Consider the following 22,268-nt stretch of genomic DNA (forward strand, 5'->3'; position numbering starts at 1 on the left):
ATCCCTATTACATTTTATTATTTTAGATATTAATAAGTATACCTAAGATATAAGCAAGTGATGAAAACTGGTAGTGGTATGGATTTGGCCCTTGGGCCATAGTTTGCCAATCCCTCTAGCCTATGAAGACTTTTTTGAAGTCTGCCTGCCATTCAGGGTATTAGTTATCCTTCCTAGCATGATGTGATCTGTAAATTTGGTCACCATGCCATCTATGCCATTGGTAAAAATGGTAAATAGCACTGGCCTAAGCACCAAATGCACTTCACTGAGTACCCAGAAGCAATGTGGCTGGCCTTGGCAAATCCTCAGAGATGGTAACCTTCCAATGGGACTTTAAAAGTCTAGGGTTGTGGGGCAGCTAGGTGGCAAAGTAGATAAAGCACTGGCCCTAGAATCAGGAGGACCTGAGTTCAAATCTGGTCTCAGACCAGATATTGACACTTACTAGCTATGTGACCCTGGACAAGTCACTTAACCCCATAGCCTCAGCAAAAAAAAATAATACTAGGGTAGTAATGAAACATGTTTGTCTCCAATGCTCCTGATCTTCACTTTCAAAGTCTACAATAATGGGAAAGTTCTTCTGCTGAAGTATAGGAGGTGTCTAATCTCCACCTCTGTGACTATCAGTTTAATAACTCTTTTTTTTTTCTTTTAATGAGGAGTGACCATCTTAGCCTATTTGTTGCCCCCACTAACATTTTATTATTTCTTGAGTCCTTGTACTTTTTTGGGGGGGAGGGGGGTGAGGCAATTGGGATAAGTGACTTGCCCAGGGTCACACAGCAAGTAAGTATCAACTGTCTGGTCTGAGACCAGATTTGAACTCAGGTCCTCCTGACTCCAGGGTCAGTGCTCTATCTACTTCCCCACCTAGCTACCCCCAAGTCCTTGTACTTTTACAAACTGTTTTCTTATCTGTATCATACACAGCGGGTACCCTGAACTGGACCTTCTTCTTTTTTCCCTTTATACTTTTTCACTTGATGATCTTATCAGATCCATGGTTTCAAAGATCACCTCTGTGTTGATGACTTCTAGCTCTATATGTTCAGTCCCAGTCTCTTACCCAAGCCACAGTGCTACAATACCAGTGGCCTATTTGACATTTTGAACTGAATGTCCTACAGACATCTCAAACTCACCATGTCTAATACAGAAGTCTATGTTTTCCCCAAAACTCATGCCTCTATCGAACTGCCTTATCACTGCCAACCAGTGGTACCACCATCCTTCCAGTCAACCAAGTTTAGAGCCATGATGTCATCCTCAACTCCTTCCCATATATTCAATCTACTTCTCTTTCTCACCACATGTCCAATCAGATGAAAAATCTCATTTCTATTTCCACAAAATTTTGTGCCTACATTCTGTTCTCTCCATTTACAAATCCACAGAGCCCTAAGTTTAGGCCCTTGTCACTCCTTTCTAAGACCATTGCAATAGTTTCCTAATTAGCATTCCTCCCTCCAGTGTCTCCTCAGTTCCATCTATTCTCCACAGAGCTGCCAATGGAATTTTCCTAAAGTAGATCTGCCCCTATCACCTCCCTCTCCTCCTTTAATAAACTCTAGTGGCTCCCTGTTACATCCAGGATTGAATATAAACTCCTCTGAATGGATTTATAAGTCTTCTCAACCTAGTCCTTTTCTGTCTTTCTAGTACCCTTATACATTACTTTTTTCTACCCACTCTATGGTTCAGCCACACTGGTCTATTTGCTGTTTTTCAGCACAATTCTTCCTCTCCCTTTTCATGCCTTTGTACTTATTTTCATGCCTGGGATTCTCTCCTTCCTCACTTCCATCTCTTAGAATTCCTGGATTCCTTCAAGATTCTGTTCCAAATCCTTCCACCTGCCAGTGTCTTTTTCTCTAAGATTACCTTGTATTTACTTTGAATGTATCTTGTGCATACCTAGTGTATACACACTCACCCCCACCTCTACCCCCATACAAATGCATACATGTGTTATCTCCACCTTTAGAATGTAAGCTCCTGTAGGGAGGTATTTTCTCACTTTTTTCTTTTTATCCTCATTGATAAGTATATACTTAGCACTTAATAAATATTGATTGATTGATTTTTGGCCCACTATTTGCTCTATTTTTAATGAAGGAAAACATGTTTTAGATTTAGCAACTAATGTAGCCTTGGGTCTTGGGAACAGCTATCTACTCACCAAGGACAAATGAAAACATGTGCTAGAAGAATAACAAAGAATGCTAATTGCATTTATGTTATTTCACTGCTTCCTGGGAGAAAGGAAGGGACCTCCTCTCCCCTCCTCTAACAACAGTTAGAACTTGTCCATGACCTTGTTTCAGACTGATAAACAAAAGTCTATACTGAATCATTTCCCTTGAATAGAGTACATAGACATAGGTTGGAGGGTGGAAGATAAAGGAATATGGAAAATAGAGGCACAAATTGCAGGCCACATTGGAAAAAATACATCTGAAACAATCTGCTGAAATAGTCTTGTTAAATCTAACCTTTAAAAAAAAAGATTGTGACACACATCTAACAGATTATCATAATGAAAGATAATAACCTATTTTGAATATGCCATTTTCAGCAGAAACAGAACTGATAGAGGGGTAAGAGTTTTTAGGGAAATATAAAAAGTCTCATGGTTTTGAGTTATATTTGTTATTGTTGTTGTTAGGTCATTTCAGTCATGTCTGATTCTTTGTGACTCCACTTGGGGTTTGCTTGGCAAAGATACTGAAGTGGTTTGTTATTTCCTTCTCCAGCTCATTTTGCAGATGAGGAAACTGAGGCAAACAAGGTTAAGTGACTTGCCCAGGGTCACACAGCTAGTGTCTGAGTCTGAATTTGAACTCAGGTCTTCCTGACTCAAGGCCCAGCATTCTATCCACTGTGCCACCTAGTATCTCAAAAGGGTTAGTGTAGTTTTAAGCTATTGAAGCTTATAAAGCAGGAAATAAATTGCTTATATACAGGGTATCCCAAAAGTTGTGTGCAGTTTTAAGCTTTGAATGTTTAAATAATAGCTATTAAAAAAAAAATTAAGACTGCACTAAGACTTTTGGGACACCATGTATATAAGTTTATTTCCTTCTTGTTAAGTTGTGACATTTTAAGACTGTCCAGAAGATGATGACCAAGATAATAGAGGAATTTGAAACCATGCTATATGAAGAAAAGTTGAAGTGGATATGTTTAGACTAGAGAAGGCCTATAATACAGCATCTTCCAAATATGTGGGCATTTTTTCTGTGGAAGAGGCATTAAGATTGTTTCTCACAGTTTCAGAAGAGAGAAGAGTGATCAGTATTCATCTGAAGGAGGCAGATTTCATAGGATCATAGATTTAGAGCTAAAGGCAATCTTATAGATCATCTATTCCAACTCCCTAATTTACAGATAATAAAACTGAGACCTATAGAGGTAGTTAGTCTAGCACCTGCCCTGAATATCTTACCATCTATCCTGCTGCAACACCCACCTCTCTTAGTGGCAATAGCACACTCTGGCCAAGAGCTCTCAGAACTATGACTCCTTCCTAAGAAGCGTTAACACATTCAGCTTTGGAATTCTAATCTGGGACTAAACTGTCTGATTCGTATGTGATTACATGCAAATATATTTAACCCAATATATCTCTAGCTGACCCCAAATCTTTTTTCACATCCATTCCCCTTGAGCGTAGAAAGGTTGCCATAGCATCAAGAGAACCTGGGTTTTAATCCTGTCTCAGACACTTGGCAAATGTATGACCCTGGATAAGTCACAGCTTGCTTAGCCTGTTTTCTCATCTGTAAAATAAGGTGGTCAGACTCCAGACCTCTAAGGTCCTCTTCAACTGCAAATCTATTTTATAATTCTATGATCCTATCACCTGCCCTTGATCCCTCCCTCCTTACAACTCTTGCTATAGAACAGTAATAAAATCAACACTACCATTGCCTTTGGGAAGGGTGTGACAATCATCTACCCCACTTTTCTACTCATTCTGTTCACCATTCCTCTCATTCCCTAGACTAGAAATTCCCAAACTTATTTGGCCTACCACACACTTTAAAAAAAATTGCTCATTGCTCCCCTGGAAATCTACTTTCTTTAGCCCTTTAGTGGTTTGTTTGTTTTTTTAATTTGCATTATTTCAAAAAATATATAATTTTTTTTAAAACAATACATCTTACACTTAATAATTTATTGTAAATTTGTAGGTTTTTTTCCTGCATTGAGATTATGATGATGCAATATTGCATCATGTAACATATAGTATCATACTGTAAACAAGTCATTACACACACACATTCCTGATGATGCATGCTGGACTTCCCGACAAAGCTCGACATGCTCACCTGCCAACACTTGCTTAAGACTTGTCAATGGACTTGACCACTGATTGGTTTTAACTTGCATTTTGTGTATTTATTTGGAAAATAATGTGATCCCTATTGCTTTAACTCTGTTTTACAACAGATGAAACATATACGAAACATGTACAAAAGTGGTTTTTCAAAATTTTCTTATCTTCTTTTCTTATTCTTCCACAGTCCCCTTATTTTTATCCAACACCACCCAGTTGCACATTAGGCTATTACCCCTCCCCTGGATTGTCCCAGCATCCCTCACGGAGCAGTATAGCCCACTTTGGGAACCTATGCCCTAGACCAAAGTTTTCTGTGCTAACACATATGCCCAATGGGCTGCCTAGAGAGATGGAGGATTCTCCCTTCTTGGAAAGCTTCAAGAGGAGGCTAGATGGTCACCTTTTCAATATGTTACAGTGGGGATACCGTTCAAGGAAAGATAAGTCAATGAACATATTTTAAGCTCTCACTATGTGCCAGGCACTGTGCTAAGTTCTGGGGATTCAAAGAAAAAAAAGGCAAATAGTCTCTATTCTCGAGGAGCTCAGAGTTTAATGGGGGAGACAACATGCAAATAACTATGTACAGACAGAATATATATACAAGATAAATTTCAGGTGAAGGCACTAAGATTAAAGGGGACTAAAAACGGCTTCTTCGAAAAAGGTGGGTAGTTAGCTAAAACTTGATTGAAGCCAGAAAAGCCAGGAAGCAGACAGAGATGGGAAGGAGAGAGTTCCAGTCATCAGTGACAGCCAGAGTTGGGGGTACGAAGTGTCTTGTGCAAGAAATTGTAAATAGGCCAGTGTCATTGGATCTCAGAGTGTGTGGAGAGGAATAAGATTTAAGAAGACTGGGAAGAGCCAAGTTCTGAAGAGCTTTGAATGCCAAATAGAATATTATATTTGATCCTGGAAATAAGAGTTAGGGGTATCATGAGGCTCAAATGAGATAATGCAAGTAATTGTACAGCATTCTGCAAATCTTTAAGTGCAATGTAAATTCCAGTTATTATTATTATTAGCCTACAGTTACCAGACTTTTAGTCTGGTGATGACTTCATTCCCTGAGCTTCTACTGAACTTTATAAATATTGCTCAAGCAATATTTATAAAGCAATATAAGGGTATGCTAGTAAATGTTTAACAACCAGCTTTGGGGGCAGGGGTGGGAGATGTACACACACATGCATACACACAAACACTTTTAAATTTAATCTGCATTATTAACATCTTCCTAAGTCTAAACAATCAACAAAATATTAAATCAACCCTCATTTGTAGTCAATTGCTCAATTTCTGAGCTATAAATGCTCACACCAAAAATTTAACAGTTGGCTGGGAACAGCCAGTTAGAGCTGGCTCAAGCACACCTCTGGTAATAGGATCCATTGGAATTTGTTGACTAGGGGAGTAATACGGTTGGAAGATCACTTTGCTAACTGAGAGGATGTTGAACTAGAGTAGGGAAAGACTTGAGGCAGGGAGATAAAACACAAGGCTACTGAAATAGTCCAAGTCTGAGGTGATGAGGGCCTACACCAGGATAATGTCAGTGTCAGAGACATCAAGAGATGTGTAGGTAGAAATGGCATGACTTGACAACTGATTGGAAATTAGAGGTGTGAGAGAGGAGTCCAGGATGATACCTCTGCTGCAAGGCTAGACTGGCTGAGAGGATGTTATACCCTCAACAATAATGGGGAAGATGGGAAAAGGGGAGAGTTTTGAGGGGAAAGATGAGTTCAATTCTGGACATGTTGAGTTTAAGATGTCTACAAGACATCCAATTTAAAACATCTAAGAGGCAGTTAGATAGGCAACACTGGAAGTCTTAGAGAGGTTAGATCTGGACAAAGCTGAGAATGCATAGTGCTCATAAGTGAATCCATGTAAGCTGATAAGATTACCAAGTGAAATAGTATAGAGGGAGAAAAGAAAAAGGCCTAAAATAGAGGGTTGGAGGATACCCACCATTAGTCAGAATGTCCTGGATGAAGATTCAGCAAAGGTGATTGAGGAGCTGTCACACAGGTAGGAAGAGAGCCAAGTAAGAGCAATGTCATGAAAACCTAGAGAGAAGAGAGTATCGAGGAGAAGGGGGTGATCAATAGTGTCAAAGGCTTCAGAGAGCACATTTAATGGTTCACCAAGGGGTCCAGATGAGAGAAGGGAGGAGAATATAGCCAGTGCAAGAGTGAAAGAGCTGAGGGGTAGTAGGATTAGAAGACGTGATGAGGAAGAAAAATAGGGTGAGGAATGCAAGGCAGAGAAGTGGAATAATAGATTATGATGGGTTAGACCAGATGGCTGCTAAGATCTCTTCCACTTCTCATATTCTGTGATTCTGTGTTGTTTACTACTATTAGAATGTAAGTTTCTTGAGGGCAGAGACTACCTCATTTTTGTATTTGCATGTATTCTCTGTTCTAACACAGTGCTTTGCACATAGTAGACAATTAATAAAATTATTTTTTATTCATTTAAATATTCATTCTGATTCTATATATCCAGCACTTACTCTTTCCAGTGCCTTATACTACTTCTCCCACATGTCATAAGAAGGAATTGCCTAGAACTTAGAACTTTCTGGAAAATGCAATAATTTTTCCTAAGATAGTGAATTCCTCATTCAGCAAATGCTGGATGGTCACTTACCTATGATTTAGTCTTTGGTTAATGCTTTGAACTAGCTGAATTCTAAGGTCCCTTCTCATTCTAAAATTCCCTGAATTTTTATAGATTGAGTTCATCTATTTTGAGTCATACCTGTACAGTAGGAAGGCAGAAGTCAATTTCATTTCACATCAGTCACCACCCAGGAAATAGAACTCTGATGAGTTTTTCCCTCCCAAAGCCAAACAATTCAAAACAAAGCAGTTACAATGAAGCAGGAGACGATTCCTCTGGTATATCAGACATAAGCTGGAAATTGAACAAAATGAACAGCCTTCCAACTTTTAAAAAGGTGTCAGGGAAATGGATGTCTCCGTCTTTCTGAGGACTTAAGGTGGACATTTTTCTGAAATCAGCTAGAACATCATTAATTCATGACACTTTTAGAAAAGTCTATTGTAAATCATGGAACTTCCCAGATACATTTAGCTCTTTTCTGGAGCAACTAGTAAAAGGCACTAGTGGAAATGCCTCAGATACTTGGTTGGTATGTAACCAAGGTTAGGTAACCTTTGAGACTTAGTTGCCTCATTTGCAAAAGGGGGATAAAATACTTTACCTAACTCACAATTAGGTAATGGGGGGATATGGGGGGTGGGAGGACAGACTTGTAAATCTGAATTCATAGATTCAGAACTAGAAGGGACTTTTAAAGGCTATCTAGTCCCTCTCTCATTTTATAAATGAGGAAACTGAGGCTGCAAGAGGTTAAGCAATTTGTCTATGATCACATAGCTAGTGTCAAAGATAGGATTTGAAGTCAGGTTTTCTAGACTACAGGTCCACTGCTCTATTCTACTAAACTAGTATACTACACTATTTACTTGAGGTTACTTTTCAGGAGGGAAATATGAGTACTTGTAATTAGATATAAAAACATAATTAGCCAAATGAGAATAACAAGATGCAAGTCAATGTAGGAAAATGGTTCTATCTGCCCAAGGGTGAAAGTTGGGGGCAATAGGAGAATGGATTGCTTCTGGAAGGCAAGGTGGAGCAGTTGCCATGTGCAGAAATAAGGACTTAGCTAAAGAAACTGCATACTACTTATACCCTTTGGTGGGGGAAAAGGGGTGGGATAAATTAGTCAATCAATCATAACTGCTACTTGTGAAATTGTGGAAAGAGCACTAGATTCAGAATCAGATGATCTGTGTTCAAATCTTGGCTCAACCACTTATTACTTGTGTGACTGTAAGTTGTTTCACCTCTCTCTGCCTGCTCTCTCATCTGGAAAGGTAGTAAGTTATCTTTATGTTTCTTTCTAGTTCAAACATCTTTGATTCTGTGCTTTTATGTAAACAATTGTGCCATTCATCCTTGCTCAAAATTTGTAATGACTCACCTTTGATAATCTAGCCTTCAAAATCCTCTGCAATATGAGGCCAAGCTACCGTTCCAGACTTCTCTCAACTAGTACTTTTTCGAGAATCCTATTCTCCTAGTACTCATTCAATAACACAATACACTAAATATAGTGAATGGAACATTCAACTGACATTCTCTATGATCTCCTGTGTTCTGACTTGAATCCTTTCTCTTCTGAAAACTCTTTCCCATTACTACTTGTCCTAATTTTATTTATCATTTGAAGGCACCACCACAAAACCTTCTATGAGTCCCATGATCTTTTCCCTCAGCCAAAGATAATCTTCCCTTCCTTCCCTAAACTCCTGCATGATTTGTTTGTTCTTCTTTAGTGGTAGTTATCAAATTCTATTTCTGCTGTATTTCCATTTATTCCTATCCTTGCTGTACTCCTTGATTTTAAGGGCCCCAAGGGAAGAAACTGTATTTTATTCATGTTTGAATACTTCATAATCCTCAACAGGGTGCTTTGCACATAGTAGGTGCTCATTGAGAGGCATCATAGTTTAGTGCAGAGGAGGGGAACCTGTGGCCTCAAGGCCACATGTGGCCTTCTAGGACCTCAAGTGTGGCCCTTTAACTAAATCCAAACTTCACAGAACAAACCCCCTTAATAAAGGGATTTGCTCTGTAAAACTTGGACTCAGTCGAAAGGCCACACCCAAGGATCTAGAGGCCACATGTGGCCTCAAGGCTGCAAACTCCCCCCTCCTGGTTTAGTGTAAGGAGTGCTGAATTTGGACTCATAGGTCCTGGGGTCAGATCCTACTTATTGCCTGTGTGATCTTGAGCAAGTCATCTCATCTCCTTTTGCCTTAGTTTCCCCATCTATAAAATGAACTGGATGAGGTGACTTCTAAGGTGTCATTCACTTCTAAATCTGTGATGCTATATATCAGTGAAAGCTCTCTGACCAACTACTCAACTATCCAAATAGGTAGAGAACAGAACGCTTGGGGATCAAGAGCTGATTTGATTCTGAAGGCTTACTGTTTTGGGTAACTCACGTGATTTGGAGAACCATAATCAGGAACCAAATGTAAATGGTGCTGCTTTTTAAAAATGGCATCAAAATCCAAAGACTTAGAAACTCAACTTTATTCTTTTACTTTGCAAATATAGCTTAACTTTTATTACTGAAATTTCACAATATAATCCAGAAGTATAAAGTAAAATCTCAAAAGATTTTTTTAAGTGGAAAAAGTCTTAGAAATATCAAATTTGGGAATGCCAACCAACCTTGACAATTGCACTGCAAGTGAGGAAACAGCCAGTAGTTTGACATGAAACTGGCAAGATTCTATATTTTTTCCAGTTCATGGCATAAAACTGACATCATAAACCACAGATGTACCTCACTAAACAGAAGTATTCCTGAAAAGTTGTCTGTAAAGTGAATGTCTGTCAATTAAATCACATTCTTTCTCCTTGTCTCATATTTTCAAAATGATTTTATGTATTTTTTTTGTTTTCACATCATCTTCATTTCCAAATATATCCTTCATCCTCCCCTACTCATTAAGTGATCCTTTAGAATGGGGGGGAGGGGAAGAAACAGAGAAAGTGACAGAAAGACAGAGACACTAAGAGACAAAGATGACAGCAGCCCTTCAGTAAAACTAACCAACCTATTAACTAAAGTTTGACAGTATGTGGAATGTTCCCCACCCATAGTTTCTCCCATCTCTTCACAGACAGGAAAGAGATACATTGCTCTCTTCTTTTATTTTTAGAGCCAAGCTTGGCCATTATAATCAAGAAGTGTTTGGTTTTGCTTTGTTTGTTTTGTCCAGTTACATTGTTGTAGTCATTGTATTTCTTGTGCCCTGATTCTGCTTACTTGGCTTTGTGTATTAGATCATGTAAGATTTCCCATGCTTCTCTGAATTCTTCATATTCATTGTTTATTAAAGAGAAGTAGTACTCCGTTGTATTCATGTATTATAATTTGTTTATGTTTCCTAATTAATTTTTCCCTTATTTAAATGCTTCCCTTTGGGGAAAAGGTTGGTCTTGAGATGCAATAAAACAAAGAAGGACCCCTCTTTCTGGTGGTTCCTCCTATTGGTTCTAATTCTTACTTACAACATCACTAATGGGAAAGGAAAGTAATGTATAGCCTATATCAGATTGCACCTCGTCTTGGAGAGGGAGGTGGGAAGGGAGGGGGTGAAAAATTTAAAACTCAAAAGCTTATGAAGGGGTAGCTAGGTGGCACAGTGGATAGAGCACCGGCCCTGAAGTCAGGAGGACCTGAGTTCAAATCTGGCCTCAGACCAAACACTTGACACTTACTAGCTATGTAACCCTGGGCAAGTCACTTAACCCCAACTGCCTTAAAAAAAAAAAAAAGCTTATGGAAGTGAATGTTGGTAAATCAAAATAAACTAATAAAAAAAAAAAAGCACATTCATAGAACCCAGTTTAAAAAAAAACAAAGAACATTGCAAATCTTTAAAATTAGTCTCATATTTTTAAATGAAAATTATATGATAAAATATTTATAACAACATTACTGTAATTGGGCATGAAAATACAAATACTACTTGGTAACAATGGTATGGGCAGTTAGGTGCTATAGTGGATAGAGCACTGGGCCTGGAGTCACAAAGATCTGAGTTCCTGAGTTCTGGCCTCAGACACTTACTAGCTATGTGACTCTGGGCAAGTTACTTAACCCCTGTTTACCTCAATTCCTCATCCATAAAATGGGAACACACTGAAGGAGGAAATAGCAAACTACTTCAGTGCCTTTGTCAAGAAAACCCCAATGGATAAGTCACAAAGAGTTGGACACGACTGAATGACTAAACAACAAGCCATTGGTATCTTCCCCTCTTTCCTCTTTCCCAACATGAATGTTTGTCTGAGGTCATAAGAAGTCTGAGCAATCAGAGGAGCACAGTTCTCACCCACCTCCACTTTTCTATACATGCCTTTCTTCCTTTTCCACCTTATCCAATGATTAATTAGATGAAAACATTGAGAGTGTTGGTGGGTTTGAACGATTTAACTCAATAGCTAAAATGAATCAATTAGGGAGAATTGGGGTACTTAGCTCCTGGAAAGGTATGGCATCTTCCCTTCAAAGAGGGAAAGACAGTCAAGATTTGGGAATACTATATTTGAACTTAGAGCTACTGAAAGGGGTATTCTGTGGTGGAAAGAAAATTAGCTTTTAAGTCAGAGGACCTGGTTCAGATCCGATCCCTGATATTTTCTACATGGGATACTTTTGGACTGGATGGGTTATAGATCCATAATTGTATAACTCTGCTCAAGCTAGAGAACACTAAAGGCCTTTCTCCTGTCCATCAGTCAGTCAACAAGCATTTAATTAAGCACCACTACATACCAGTCACTGTCCTACACCCTAAGGATATACTAAGAGAGACAAAAACAATCCCTGCCCTCAAAGAGCGTACATTCTAACAATGGAGGAGACAATATGCAAACAACTAGTTACATGCAAGATATATACAGAGTAGATAGGAGGCAATCTGAAAAGAGTAGGGACTATCAGCTGGGAGGAACTAGGAAAGTTCTACAGAAAGTAGGACTTGAGATGAATTTTGAAGGAAGCCAGGAAAACTAAGAGGTGGAGATGAGTTGGAAAAGCATTCCAGGCATGGAGTACAGACAGTGAAAAGGCATAGAGTTGGGAGACAGAGTTATATTCGAGGATCTCCCAGGTCTTTTAGTGTGGCTAGAAGGGAGTAAAGTATGAAGGCTGGAAGTAGGTAATGAAGAGCTCTTGCTCCATTTCCCCTCAGGCTTCTAGGGATAGCCATGAAGGGCTTTGGGGTTCTTCTAATGCTATATCTTCAAGTAGCTATCCCAGGGGGCTTGAGTTTCCTTCAGTAACAATCTCCCAGCCAGTTAGTTTCTCTTCAATATTACTGATACCATTACTTAGTACCCTACTCTCAACTAGTTAACATTAGTTAGCTTTTATGAAGGGACATTTACATAAAGGATATAGCAATCACAGATGTACAAAACATTATCTTGAACTGAGAGCCAATGGACTTGGTCTCTCATTTGTTTTTAAGACATAGTGTCTTGGCTGCTGAATCACTCCACAGCTGAGATAAACCCTGTAAAAGTCTCCTTGGGGTTGTACTCATTTGGGCTTGAAAGGGGGAGAGGGAGCCATAGAGACAGGGAAGGAGAGAGAGGGGAAAGTGGGGATGGAGATGGACATGAAGAGAGGAGAACAGCGGAGTGAGTCAGGGAGCTTGGTTAAACCTGCACTACTGTGCAAAAGAGCTGCAGAAGGAGCCATCTCCAAGTGAAAGTACAACTAGCAATACCTCAACACAGGCTGGAGACAAGGGAGAAATTAATACATCCATTCCATTAGTAAAAGGAGAGCCATACCTTAAACCACTGATCCTGATAGTCAATGCCCTCTGCATCTAACTCTAAGCTACCTTTCTAGTCTCATTTTATATTATTTCCTCCATGTGTAATTTAACTGGGATAAAAATTCAATGTCATGGGAATTATATGTAGGGTTTTAAAAATTATTTCAAACCAAAGTGTAGGAATTTAAACATAACTGTTGATTACTGGGAAGAATTCATAACAGCTGAAAATGGAATATCACTAGATTCAGAGACTTTTGAGAAAAGGTCAGTCGCAATAACTATCCAGCAGGAATTCTAGAACCAGTAGCCACAGATACAATCTAAAAGAAATAATTAATTCGTGTAATAATGAGTGTTGGTCTTTTCTATTATACACATTCATGCCTCCCTGAAATAATGCAGGGTCTCCCAAAAGTTAGTGCTGTTTTCAGCTGTTTCTTTGGGACACTGTATATTTAGGAGTTCTGTGGGTCTCTATTTACATGAGAACTCATGGCTAACATCATGGTTCTGTCCTGGGCCATCTTTTCTTCTGCCTTTTTACTATTTCTCTTGGCTAAGACTACAATATTATATTCAATTATTTATCCCATTTGTATCCAATCTTAGTATATGCCTGACTTTTGGTCCTGTCCTGTTCCTAAGAATGCTACAGATATTTTTATGCATAAAAAGGGGCACAAATTTAACATTGCATATAAGTGCTAAATAATGCCATATAGTCTTGAGCACTGATCTGGGATAAGGAGCCCCCAAAAATGTAGAACTTGGTCCAAGAAAATAATTCATAGGTTGTCTTGGTCATATCCCATACTGATTCCAGGACACTTTTCCTTTATTCCCCATAGAGTAATTTTATTTTGTAGTGAGTTAAGCACAGCAACCAAAGGGTAAAGTGTCCTGGTTAGCCTTTCCATTTACAATGCCATGACCCGCTTTATGGTTGATTCAATGTACTACTGATTTGTGAATTTCTATTTGTAGAAATGAATTTAAGTAATGGACTAAACCATTGCGTTTGTTAAGATCATAGAATAATAGATTTAGACCTGGGAGGGATTTTAGAGGTCATTTAGTTCAATTTCCTTATTTTACACAAGAAGACCCTAAGGACCACATAGGAGAAGTGATTTGCCCAAGGTCATGAGGGTAGCAATTATGAGAGGCAAGATTTGAACTCAGGTACTCTGACTCCAGAACCAGTGTTTTCTCCTCTGTATTTGTTTAACTGTAATACACTGAAACAGAACTGCAAATGCAATCCCCATTTTTGGCAAATTCCATGAGCAGCAGAATCATTTGTACTAAATATGGTTAACTGTAATATTTTGCACACATATTTAGTTTTAATTTGCATTTAAAAAGTTCAAGTTTTTTTCTTTTTTCACAACCTTTTTTTTTTGGCTAGGAAATAGGTTTAAGTGACTTGCCTAAGGTCACACAGCTAGTAAGTGTCAAGTGTCTGAGGCCAGATTTGAACTCAGGTCCTCCTGACTCCAGGGCCAGTACTCTGTCCACTGCACCTAGCTGCCCCCTCACTTTTACAGCTTTTGCAAGAAAGTTAAAACATCTTTCTTTCTTCTCCCTCTCTTTTGATTTTTGGCACTTCTATGCTCAAATATCTTTAATGGCTGCCCATGGAATCTAAACTCCTTAGCCTTGCAACAAGAGGTTCAATGGGATGTCCCTAGGTTACTTTCCAGCACCAGTCATATCATCTTGTCATAGTTATTGCCTAATAAATGTTTGTGTTGCTTTCTTTTATCTTCCACTACTACCTTAAATGTACTCTATATGGCAGTCAAAATGAATGCCATGTTTTTTCCCACTTCTATTATGGTGTTGATTCTACTTGTTCTTTCTGCCCAAATAGCCCCTGTGTCAGCACCTCTTAAAATGCTAATAATAGGATCTTCATCAAATTTTAAAATGCAAAAAGTACTTTATGTTTATTATCTCATTTTACCTTCATAAGTCTATGTATGACATAGGAGACAGAAAAAGGAACAAGCATTTATTAAGCACCTACTAGGTGCAAAGCAATATGCTAAGCCCTTTATACATATTCTTAGCTGATCCTTACAACTCTGTGAAGTTGTTCTTATTTTACAATTGAGGAAACTGAGGCAGAGATTAAGTGGCTTAAGGTCACATAGCTAGTGTTTGAGGTAAAATTTGAACTGAGGTCTTCCTGACATCATGCTCAATGCTTTATCTCCTGCATCACATAACTGCTTCTTAATTGTCATTCTTATTTTATGGATGAGGAAACTGAGGCTACAAAGAGGTTAAGTGATTTGACTAGGGTCACAAAGCTAGTAAGTATTGGATGTAGGATTTGAACTCAGGTGTTTGTGATTCTAATTCTACTCTCATATCCATTATGCTATCTTTTCTCCAGGGCACAAATTAAAAAAAAAATATTATTTTAAATTCCAAGATCTTTCCTTCCTTCCACCCTGCCTCATTCATTGAGAAGGCAAGAAATAATGATAGCTATTTTACCTATGAAGTAATGTACTATTTCTACATTAGCCATGTTGGGGATGGGGATAGGGGAAGCAAGGAAAATAAAAAGTGAAAAATATGTTTCAATCTCCACTCAAGAGTCCATCAGTTCTTTCTTTGGAGACGAATAACATTTTTCATCATGAGTCTTTTGGAATTGTCATGGAGTAGCTCTCTTTCCCAGTTGATTATTATTATGATATTGTTGTTACTGTGTACTGTGTTCTTCTAGTTCTGCCCACTTCACTTTGCATCTGCTCATTTAAGTCTTCCCAGGTTTTTCTAAAACCATTCCATCATTTTTTACCGCACAATAAACGTTCCATCACAATCATATACCACATCTTGTTCAGGCATTCCCCAAGTGATGATAGTCCCCGCAGTTACCAATTCTTTGCCACAACAAAGAGCTGCTATAAGTATTTTTTGTATGTATGGGATTTTTCCTTTTTCTTTGAATTCTTTGGGATATAGACCTAGTAATGATATTGTTATGCCAAAGGGTATGCAGTTTTCTAGCCCTTTGGACATAGTTTCAAATTGTTTTCCAGAATGGTCGGTTGGACCGGTTTATAACTCCACCAAGAATGCATTACGTCTCTATTGTCCTACATTTCTTTAGCATTTCTCATTTCCCTTTTTTTGTCATCTTAGCCAATCAGATGAGTGAGGTGTTATTTCAGTCATTTTAATTTGTATTTCTATAATTATTAGTGATTTAGGGCATTTTTCATTTTTATTCATAGCTTTGATTTCTTCTTCTGAAAATTGCCTATTCGTATCCTTTGACCATTAATCAACTGACCAATTAATCAATACATTTGGCTCAGTTCTCTATATATTTGAGAAATGAGACCTTTATCATAGAAACTTGCTGTAAGAAACTTTCCCTTTTCCACCACTCCTTCTTTGGTTGCATCAGTTCTGTGTAAAACTTTTTAAATTTAACATTATCTCTCATGATCCTCTCTCATACTTAGTTGTAAACTCTTCCCTTATCCATAGATCTGACATAATTTTTCCCATGCTCCCCTAATTTATGATATCATCCTTTACATCTATATCAACTATCCATTTTGAGCTTGTTACATGGTGTGAGATGTTGGTCTATGCCTAGTTTTTGCTAGACTACTTTCCAGTTTTCCTAGAGTTTTTGTTGAATAGTTCTTGCTCCAATAGCTAGGAAATTTGGGTTTATCAAATACTAGGTTACTGTGGTCATTTTTTTTAGATAAAAATCTTTGACTTAATTATAACAAAAAAAAAGGCTATCAAGAGAGCATCAATAATCACTAACCCACAGGCGTACTTTCCTAATTAGATAAAATTTTTGAGAATAATCTACATATGAATTGAGGACATCCTTGATGAGAGTATTAGAAAGGATTTCACAGAGGCTTTCACAAAACTTTTAGATTCTTAACTTCGTATTCATATTCAACATATTTTTATATGTACTGCTAATTTTTCTTCTCCATTAGAATGTAAGCTCCTTGCAAGTAGGGACTGTTTTATTCCTTGTGCTGGTATCCCAGACACCTAGTACAATGCTTGGCATGTAATAGGCATTTAATGCTTTATTGAACAAAGGTATCTACTATGCATATGACAAAATAATACAAGAGTTCTTGAAAGATATAACAGAACTTGTAGATGGTAAGGTCTTCCAAATGCATTTGTTGATGCAGATTGCATAAAAAAAAATTCACAATCACTCAGGAATTCAGCTGAATTATTACTACAGGAAAAGATGAGTGGATGAAGTATACATGAGGTACAAGTGATGATATGCAGTTGAATAGATAACTTAGCTATTATTGGTATTTATATATTGGACAGATACTAATGAACAATCAGGCCCAGAATTCAACAGAAGGAGGGATTGGATTGCCTTCAGAAAACTACAGATTTCTTTTAATGACACCCAAATTTTCCCTGGAAGAAAGATCTACCAATATTCTTCTGGTGATTAAATGCTACTGTCTGTAACCCTCTAGAGTTGAGAATTACCCAAAAGGCCACAGAGAAAAACACGTTGTTTTGACCACACATATTTATTATAAGGGTTTATTGGGAGAATGGAGGGGTGGTGCAAGGGAAAGAAAAAACAAATGCTTGACAATTAAAAAAAATAATTACAAAAAAAAATCATGAATGAAAGCTGCCTAGACCTATTAATACCAGAAGGCTAAGTGAGAATTCATTGGTCACCAACTAAAAGAAACTCCCAAATAAAAACTACCAGGAATGTCAAAGTCAAAAGGTAGAACTTCCAGGGTAACATACATGAAGAGCAGTGTGGAACAGAGAGAGAGAACAAGCAGCTAGAAAGAGTTGAAGCACCGAGGAGCCATAGCTGGCAAATTACCATTATATAGGAGAGAAACGCTTGAAATTCTAAAGAGAGCAAAAGATAAAACCTTACATGCAAGAATAACTTAGTAAAACTGAGTATAATCATATGGACCTTCAATGAAATAGAGGACTTCTAAATATTCCTTATTAATAGACCACAGCTGAGTAGACTGAACTGGAAGGAACTACATGATGATGAAGTATTTATAACTGGAAGAAAAAAAAATATAACCTCAGAAGCTTAATGTTTCACATTGAAGGAGTAAGACAAAGGAAAGTTTTGTTATATTTTGATCTTAAAATGAAAGGAGTGAAGAACACACTAGGAAATAGAGGGAAAAAGAAGCTAGAATGGATTTCAAATAATCACAAGACTATACAAATATGAAATGGATGAAAATAGGATGCACTTGAACCTCATCACTTTGATCTGAAATGGACAAATGAGGGTTGAACTCACACACACACACACACACACACACATATGCACACACAGTCTGGTAGAGAAGTTAAATTCCATAGAATTAGGTAGGGACAGGGAAATAATAGAGGAGACTGAGAGGGTAAATTTAGGGAGGGAAAAGCAAACTCCATCTTTGGAAAGCAAAACAGGAAGGGGTGGGAGGGTGATTACCTTAAGTTACTGTGGTCATTTACTTCTGTATGTTGCGTGTCTAATCTATTTCATTGATAAACCATTCTATTTATTATCTAGTAACAGATTGTTTTGATGATTACTGCTTTGCAGTTATAGTTTGAGATCTGATACTACTAGGCCACCTTCCTTTACTTTTTTTTTCACCGATTCCCTTGATGTTCTTGACCTTTTGTTCCTCCAGAAGAATGTTATTATATTTTCTAGCTCCACAAAATAATTCTTTGGTGGATTTATTGGTATAGCACATCAAGCATATTAGTTACAAGAATTTTTTCTTTCCTTTTTTTTTTTAAAACTGGAGAGGAAGTGATACGAAAGAGAGAAAATACTTTTTTAATTAAAAAATTAAATTAAAAGCACAAAGTTTGGACTTAATAGTTTATAAGATCCCTTCCAGCTCCAAAGTTATAATTCTGTGATGTATGTAAATTTAAGCAATTAAACCTTAAAAGTGCACTAAGATTTTTGGGATATCCTATAAATGTAAATTAACAAAAGGACTAGTGGGTGACTAGTTTATCAACACAAGAAAATTTAATGTTATTTCATGGAAATATTTACTTAGTACTGGCTAAAATGCTAAAAATTATTCATATCTCCTCACCTAATTCCAACCTGTGGCCACAAGGGCACATAAACTTGAGGAGGTAGAGAAGGGTGCAAATGAATGGTGAAAGCCATGTAGGCCCCAAGGTGCAGTCCCAGATTAATGGATTCTCTCAAGCTACCCAAAAATGGCCAAACACTGAAATACTGGGGTGGGGAGAGGAATCAGTTCCTTCTCCTTTGGCAATGATAGACTCAAGCACAAATTTCAAAATGAATTAATACTCTACCAATTTGGAATTACAAGGAATGCAGACAGTAGTACCCTGGAAGTTTAATTCCTTTGGTATCATTTAGGAATATGAAGATACTGCAGCAAAAACCCTGGTTCCAACCCAGAAGTCAGATTAAGGTTTGGGGACACATTCCTTCTTATCAGTGACATATCTTAGTGTAGGAGAATATTGAGGTTTTGACCCTAAATTGTACTTGGAAGATTGCAGACTTTAGAAATTTGGAAGGGATTCTTCACACTCCTTTTACTCAATCTTAGCTTAGTCCAAATTCAAATGATTTTATGATATCACCTAAAATTTAAAAAGAAAAAAAAACGGGCAACCAAACTTACTAAGCTAAAAGCCTATGATGACCACACTAACCACTTTGTTCAAAAAGACCTAATTTGTATGGCACACTAAATCATTATAACTACAGTATTCTTACCACTTATGGAAGGTTTGACTCAGTTTTTTTTCTTCTCCACAATTAGTCAAAATCACTGTCAACAAGAGATTTATGGTACATTTCTTTTTGAGGGGGTGGTGGTGATCATAGGCAGAAATGTTTAGGGATGAACTCTTTATGATTAGAAAACCAAGAACCACCAGAAAAATATGACATTAATAATTATATACAAGCAATTCTTTATGACAAAAATGTAATTTATTCACTTATAAAACTGAATATCATCAAATGGATTTAAGATAACACATCCAATGTGCACATGTAGTTGAATTTTTATTAAGCATTATATAAATGTAAGTTGCACCTTGTTGCACCTTGAGTCCCCCTAATGTTTACCAATAGATCAGGGGACTAAGAGCTAGGAAGGACCCTTAAAAATATTCAGTCTAGGGCAACTAGGTGGCACAGTGGATAGAGCACCAGCCCTGAAGTCAGGAAGACCTGAGTTCAAATCTGGCCTCAGATCAAACACTTGACACGTACTAGCTGTGTGACCTTGGAAAAGTCACTTAACTCCAACTGCCTCACCAAAAAAAAAAAAAAAAAAAAAAAATCCAGTCTAACCCCTTCATTTTGCAGATATGGAAATTAAGGCCTCCCAATTTTAAACTTTTCTTAAGGACATGTAGGAAGTAAGTAAAACCAGAATTTGAACTGAGAACCTCTAACTTTCTACTGGTAGCAAGCTGTCACTCCTAATAAATGGCACATTTAAAAAAATATATGTGTGTGGATGTATGTGTGTGTGTGTGTATGTTTATATGTCTATATGTGTACATATATGCATACACACATATATGGATTGTTTATAAAGCAACTAGAATGTATCTTGTGTGAACAACTTGTGATTATGTTCAGCAGTCTACATTGCTTTTCATTAGTGTTAACTCTTTTTTACATTCCACACAATTTTTTGACTACAACCAAGAATAGATGGACTGCTAGGCTGTTAAGAAAGTCATTTAACAATTAAAGCTATTAAGAACAACACAGTAATCATTCACCAAGCCACAGATTCAGCTTTGATCTTTGCAAAGCAAATTTATTAGTGTCATTAGGAAATAATGCCAGTACATATTATAATTCTGCTTAATGTTTCTCAATCTTTCTCTGCCTTGGCTTTTTCACTTGGAAACGGTGAACACTACCTATTCAAGCTGTGGATATAAAGGTAATACAAAAAACGTCAGTCTGTATTACACTGATACAGAATGAGATGCTGCTGGATTCCTGTTCACCAGGGAAGTGCAAGCTAAAAGGATCAGAGTACAGACCCAGCGGAGGATCAGCCTAGTCCAATGGGGCAGAGCCTCAGCTGGAGATGACCACCTCAAGGTAATGAATTTTTCCAACAACTCACAAAGATAGTCTACTAAGGCACAAAGTGGTTGTGATGCTCACTGATGAAGGAAATGCCCACACTGATGAAATGATACAACCTCAAAGTATTGTTTTGTTAGTAATTTCACATTAATGAGGCCATCAAGTTGCCTAGGTTTTATCAATTTTTATCAGTATTTATTTAGATTAATCAGAAGAGATTAACTGCACTCTTCCACCCTCACAGCCCAACCGCATTAGATAAGGGTTTAATATACTTATTATTCAGATGCTTAGAATGAGACACTTTCAGTAAAATAATAAAACAAAACAGTTTTGTTTCATAAGTGCTATTTTAAAAATTTCTAATCTATAGCTTTAACCACTTTTCAGAAGCAAGTATTATTACCAATGATAAATATGACCCCATTTAATACAGGAACTTGAAATTTAGGCTTAGCTAAGAAAAAGTACTTTTAATAACCCAGAAGTTTATATTACACCAAACTTTGAAAAATGTATCATAAGAGTTTTAGGGAACCACAGTTTCAAGCATAAACAGATTTACTGATGCATTTACAATAACATGTATGTTACTATTTACAATTTGAAGAGAAAAATATTTAAAATCTTTATACATAAACTGCATTTGAATGGTTTAATGACTACAATACACTTTTTATTTTAGCTGTAATTTTACACAGTAAGTGAAAAACAGAAGCTGTGTATTGGGAGCAATATTTATTTATCACCTGTAATTATATGAATATTAGGTACCAGACAATTAGTAAAAGACATTTTATAATTCCATGTGACTTCAGAGAGCTAAAGGCACAAGTACCAGTGATATATTACATCTTAAAAGAGCAACAAAAGGGAGCATTAATTTCAGAAGGTTTTTAATCAATTTCAACACTATTATGCATCAGAGAAAAAAAATTCCTGAAAACATTCCCTCATTGAACCAATGGATGTATACTTACATATTATAATTATTTTCAACATTAATATGCTATAGTACAGTAATACTCTTTTATAAAACAACAAAATACGTACTTTTTGATAAGTCCATGCTCCCGCTTTTGATGGAAATGAGTTGGCTCAACCTCACTGGGCTGATGATTTATATTTATATGAATGTTATATTCAATCAATGGACAATTATTAATTTGAGAAAGGTTGTTAAGAAGAATACATAGATGGTTCGTCATCACTTAAGTCTGAATCATCTTCATCCACTTCCCCTTCAATGACTGATTTCTTCCCTTTACAACATGATACTATTAATCCAATTAAGAAGACCTGTAAATTTAAAAAAAATTGCTTTATTGAAAAAGAGGATGAAAAAATGCATTAAAGTTCAATGACACTATTG

General features: G+C 37.1%; 1 protein-coding gene across 1 annotated transcript in view; it reads right to left on the minus strand.

Annotated features, from left to right (window-relative positions):
• Positions 1 to 20,588: 20,588 nt before the first annotated feature.
• Positions 20,589 to 22,268, minus strand: part of LMBRD1 (LMBR1 domain containing 1) — a 188,310-nt gene continuing 186,630 nt past the window's right edge. Inside the window, exon 16 of the mRNA XM_027852980.1 lies at positions 20,589 to 22,195. Within this exon, the coding sequence (XP_027708781.1) occupies positions 22,076 to 22,195 (120 nt within the window). The 3' untranslated portion in view covers positions 20,589 to 22,075. The remainder of the gene's footprint in view (positions 22,196 to 22,268) is intronic.

The sequence above is a fragment of the Vombatus ursinus genome, unplaced genomic scaffold (assembly GCF_900497805.2).
Source record: "Vombatus ursinus unplaced genomic scaffold, bare-nosed wombat genome assembly UNPS02009835.1, whole genome shotgun sequence".
Classification (NCBI taxonomy): domain Eukaryota; kingdom Metazoa; phylum Chordata; class Mammalia; order Diprotodontia; family Vombatidae; genus Vombatus; species Vombatus ursinus.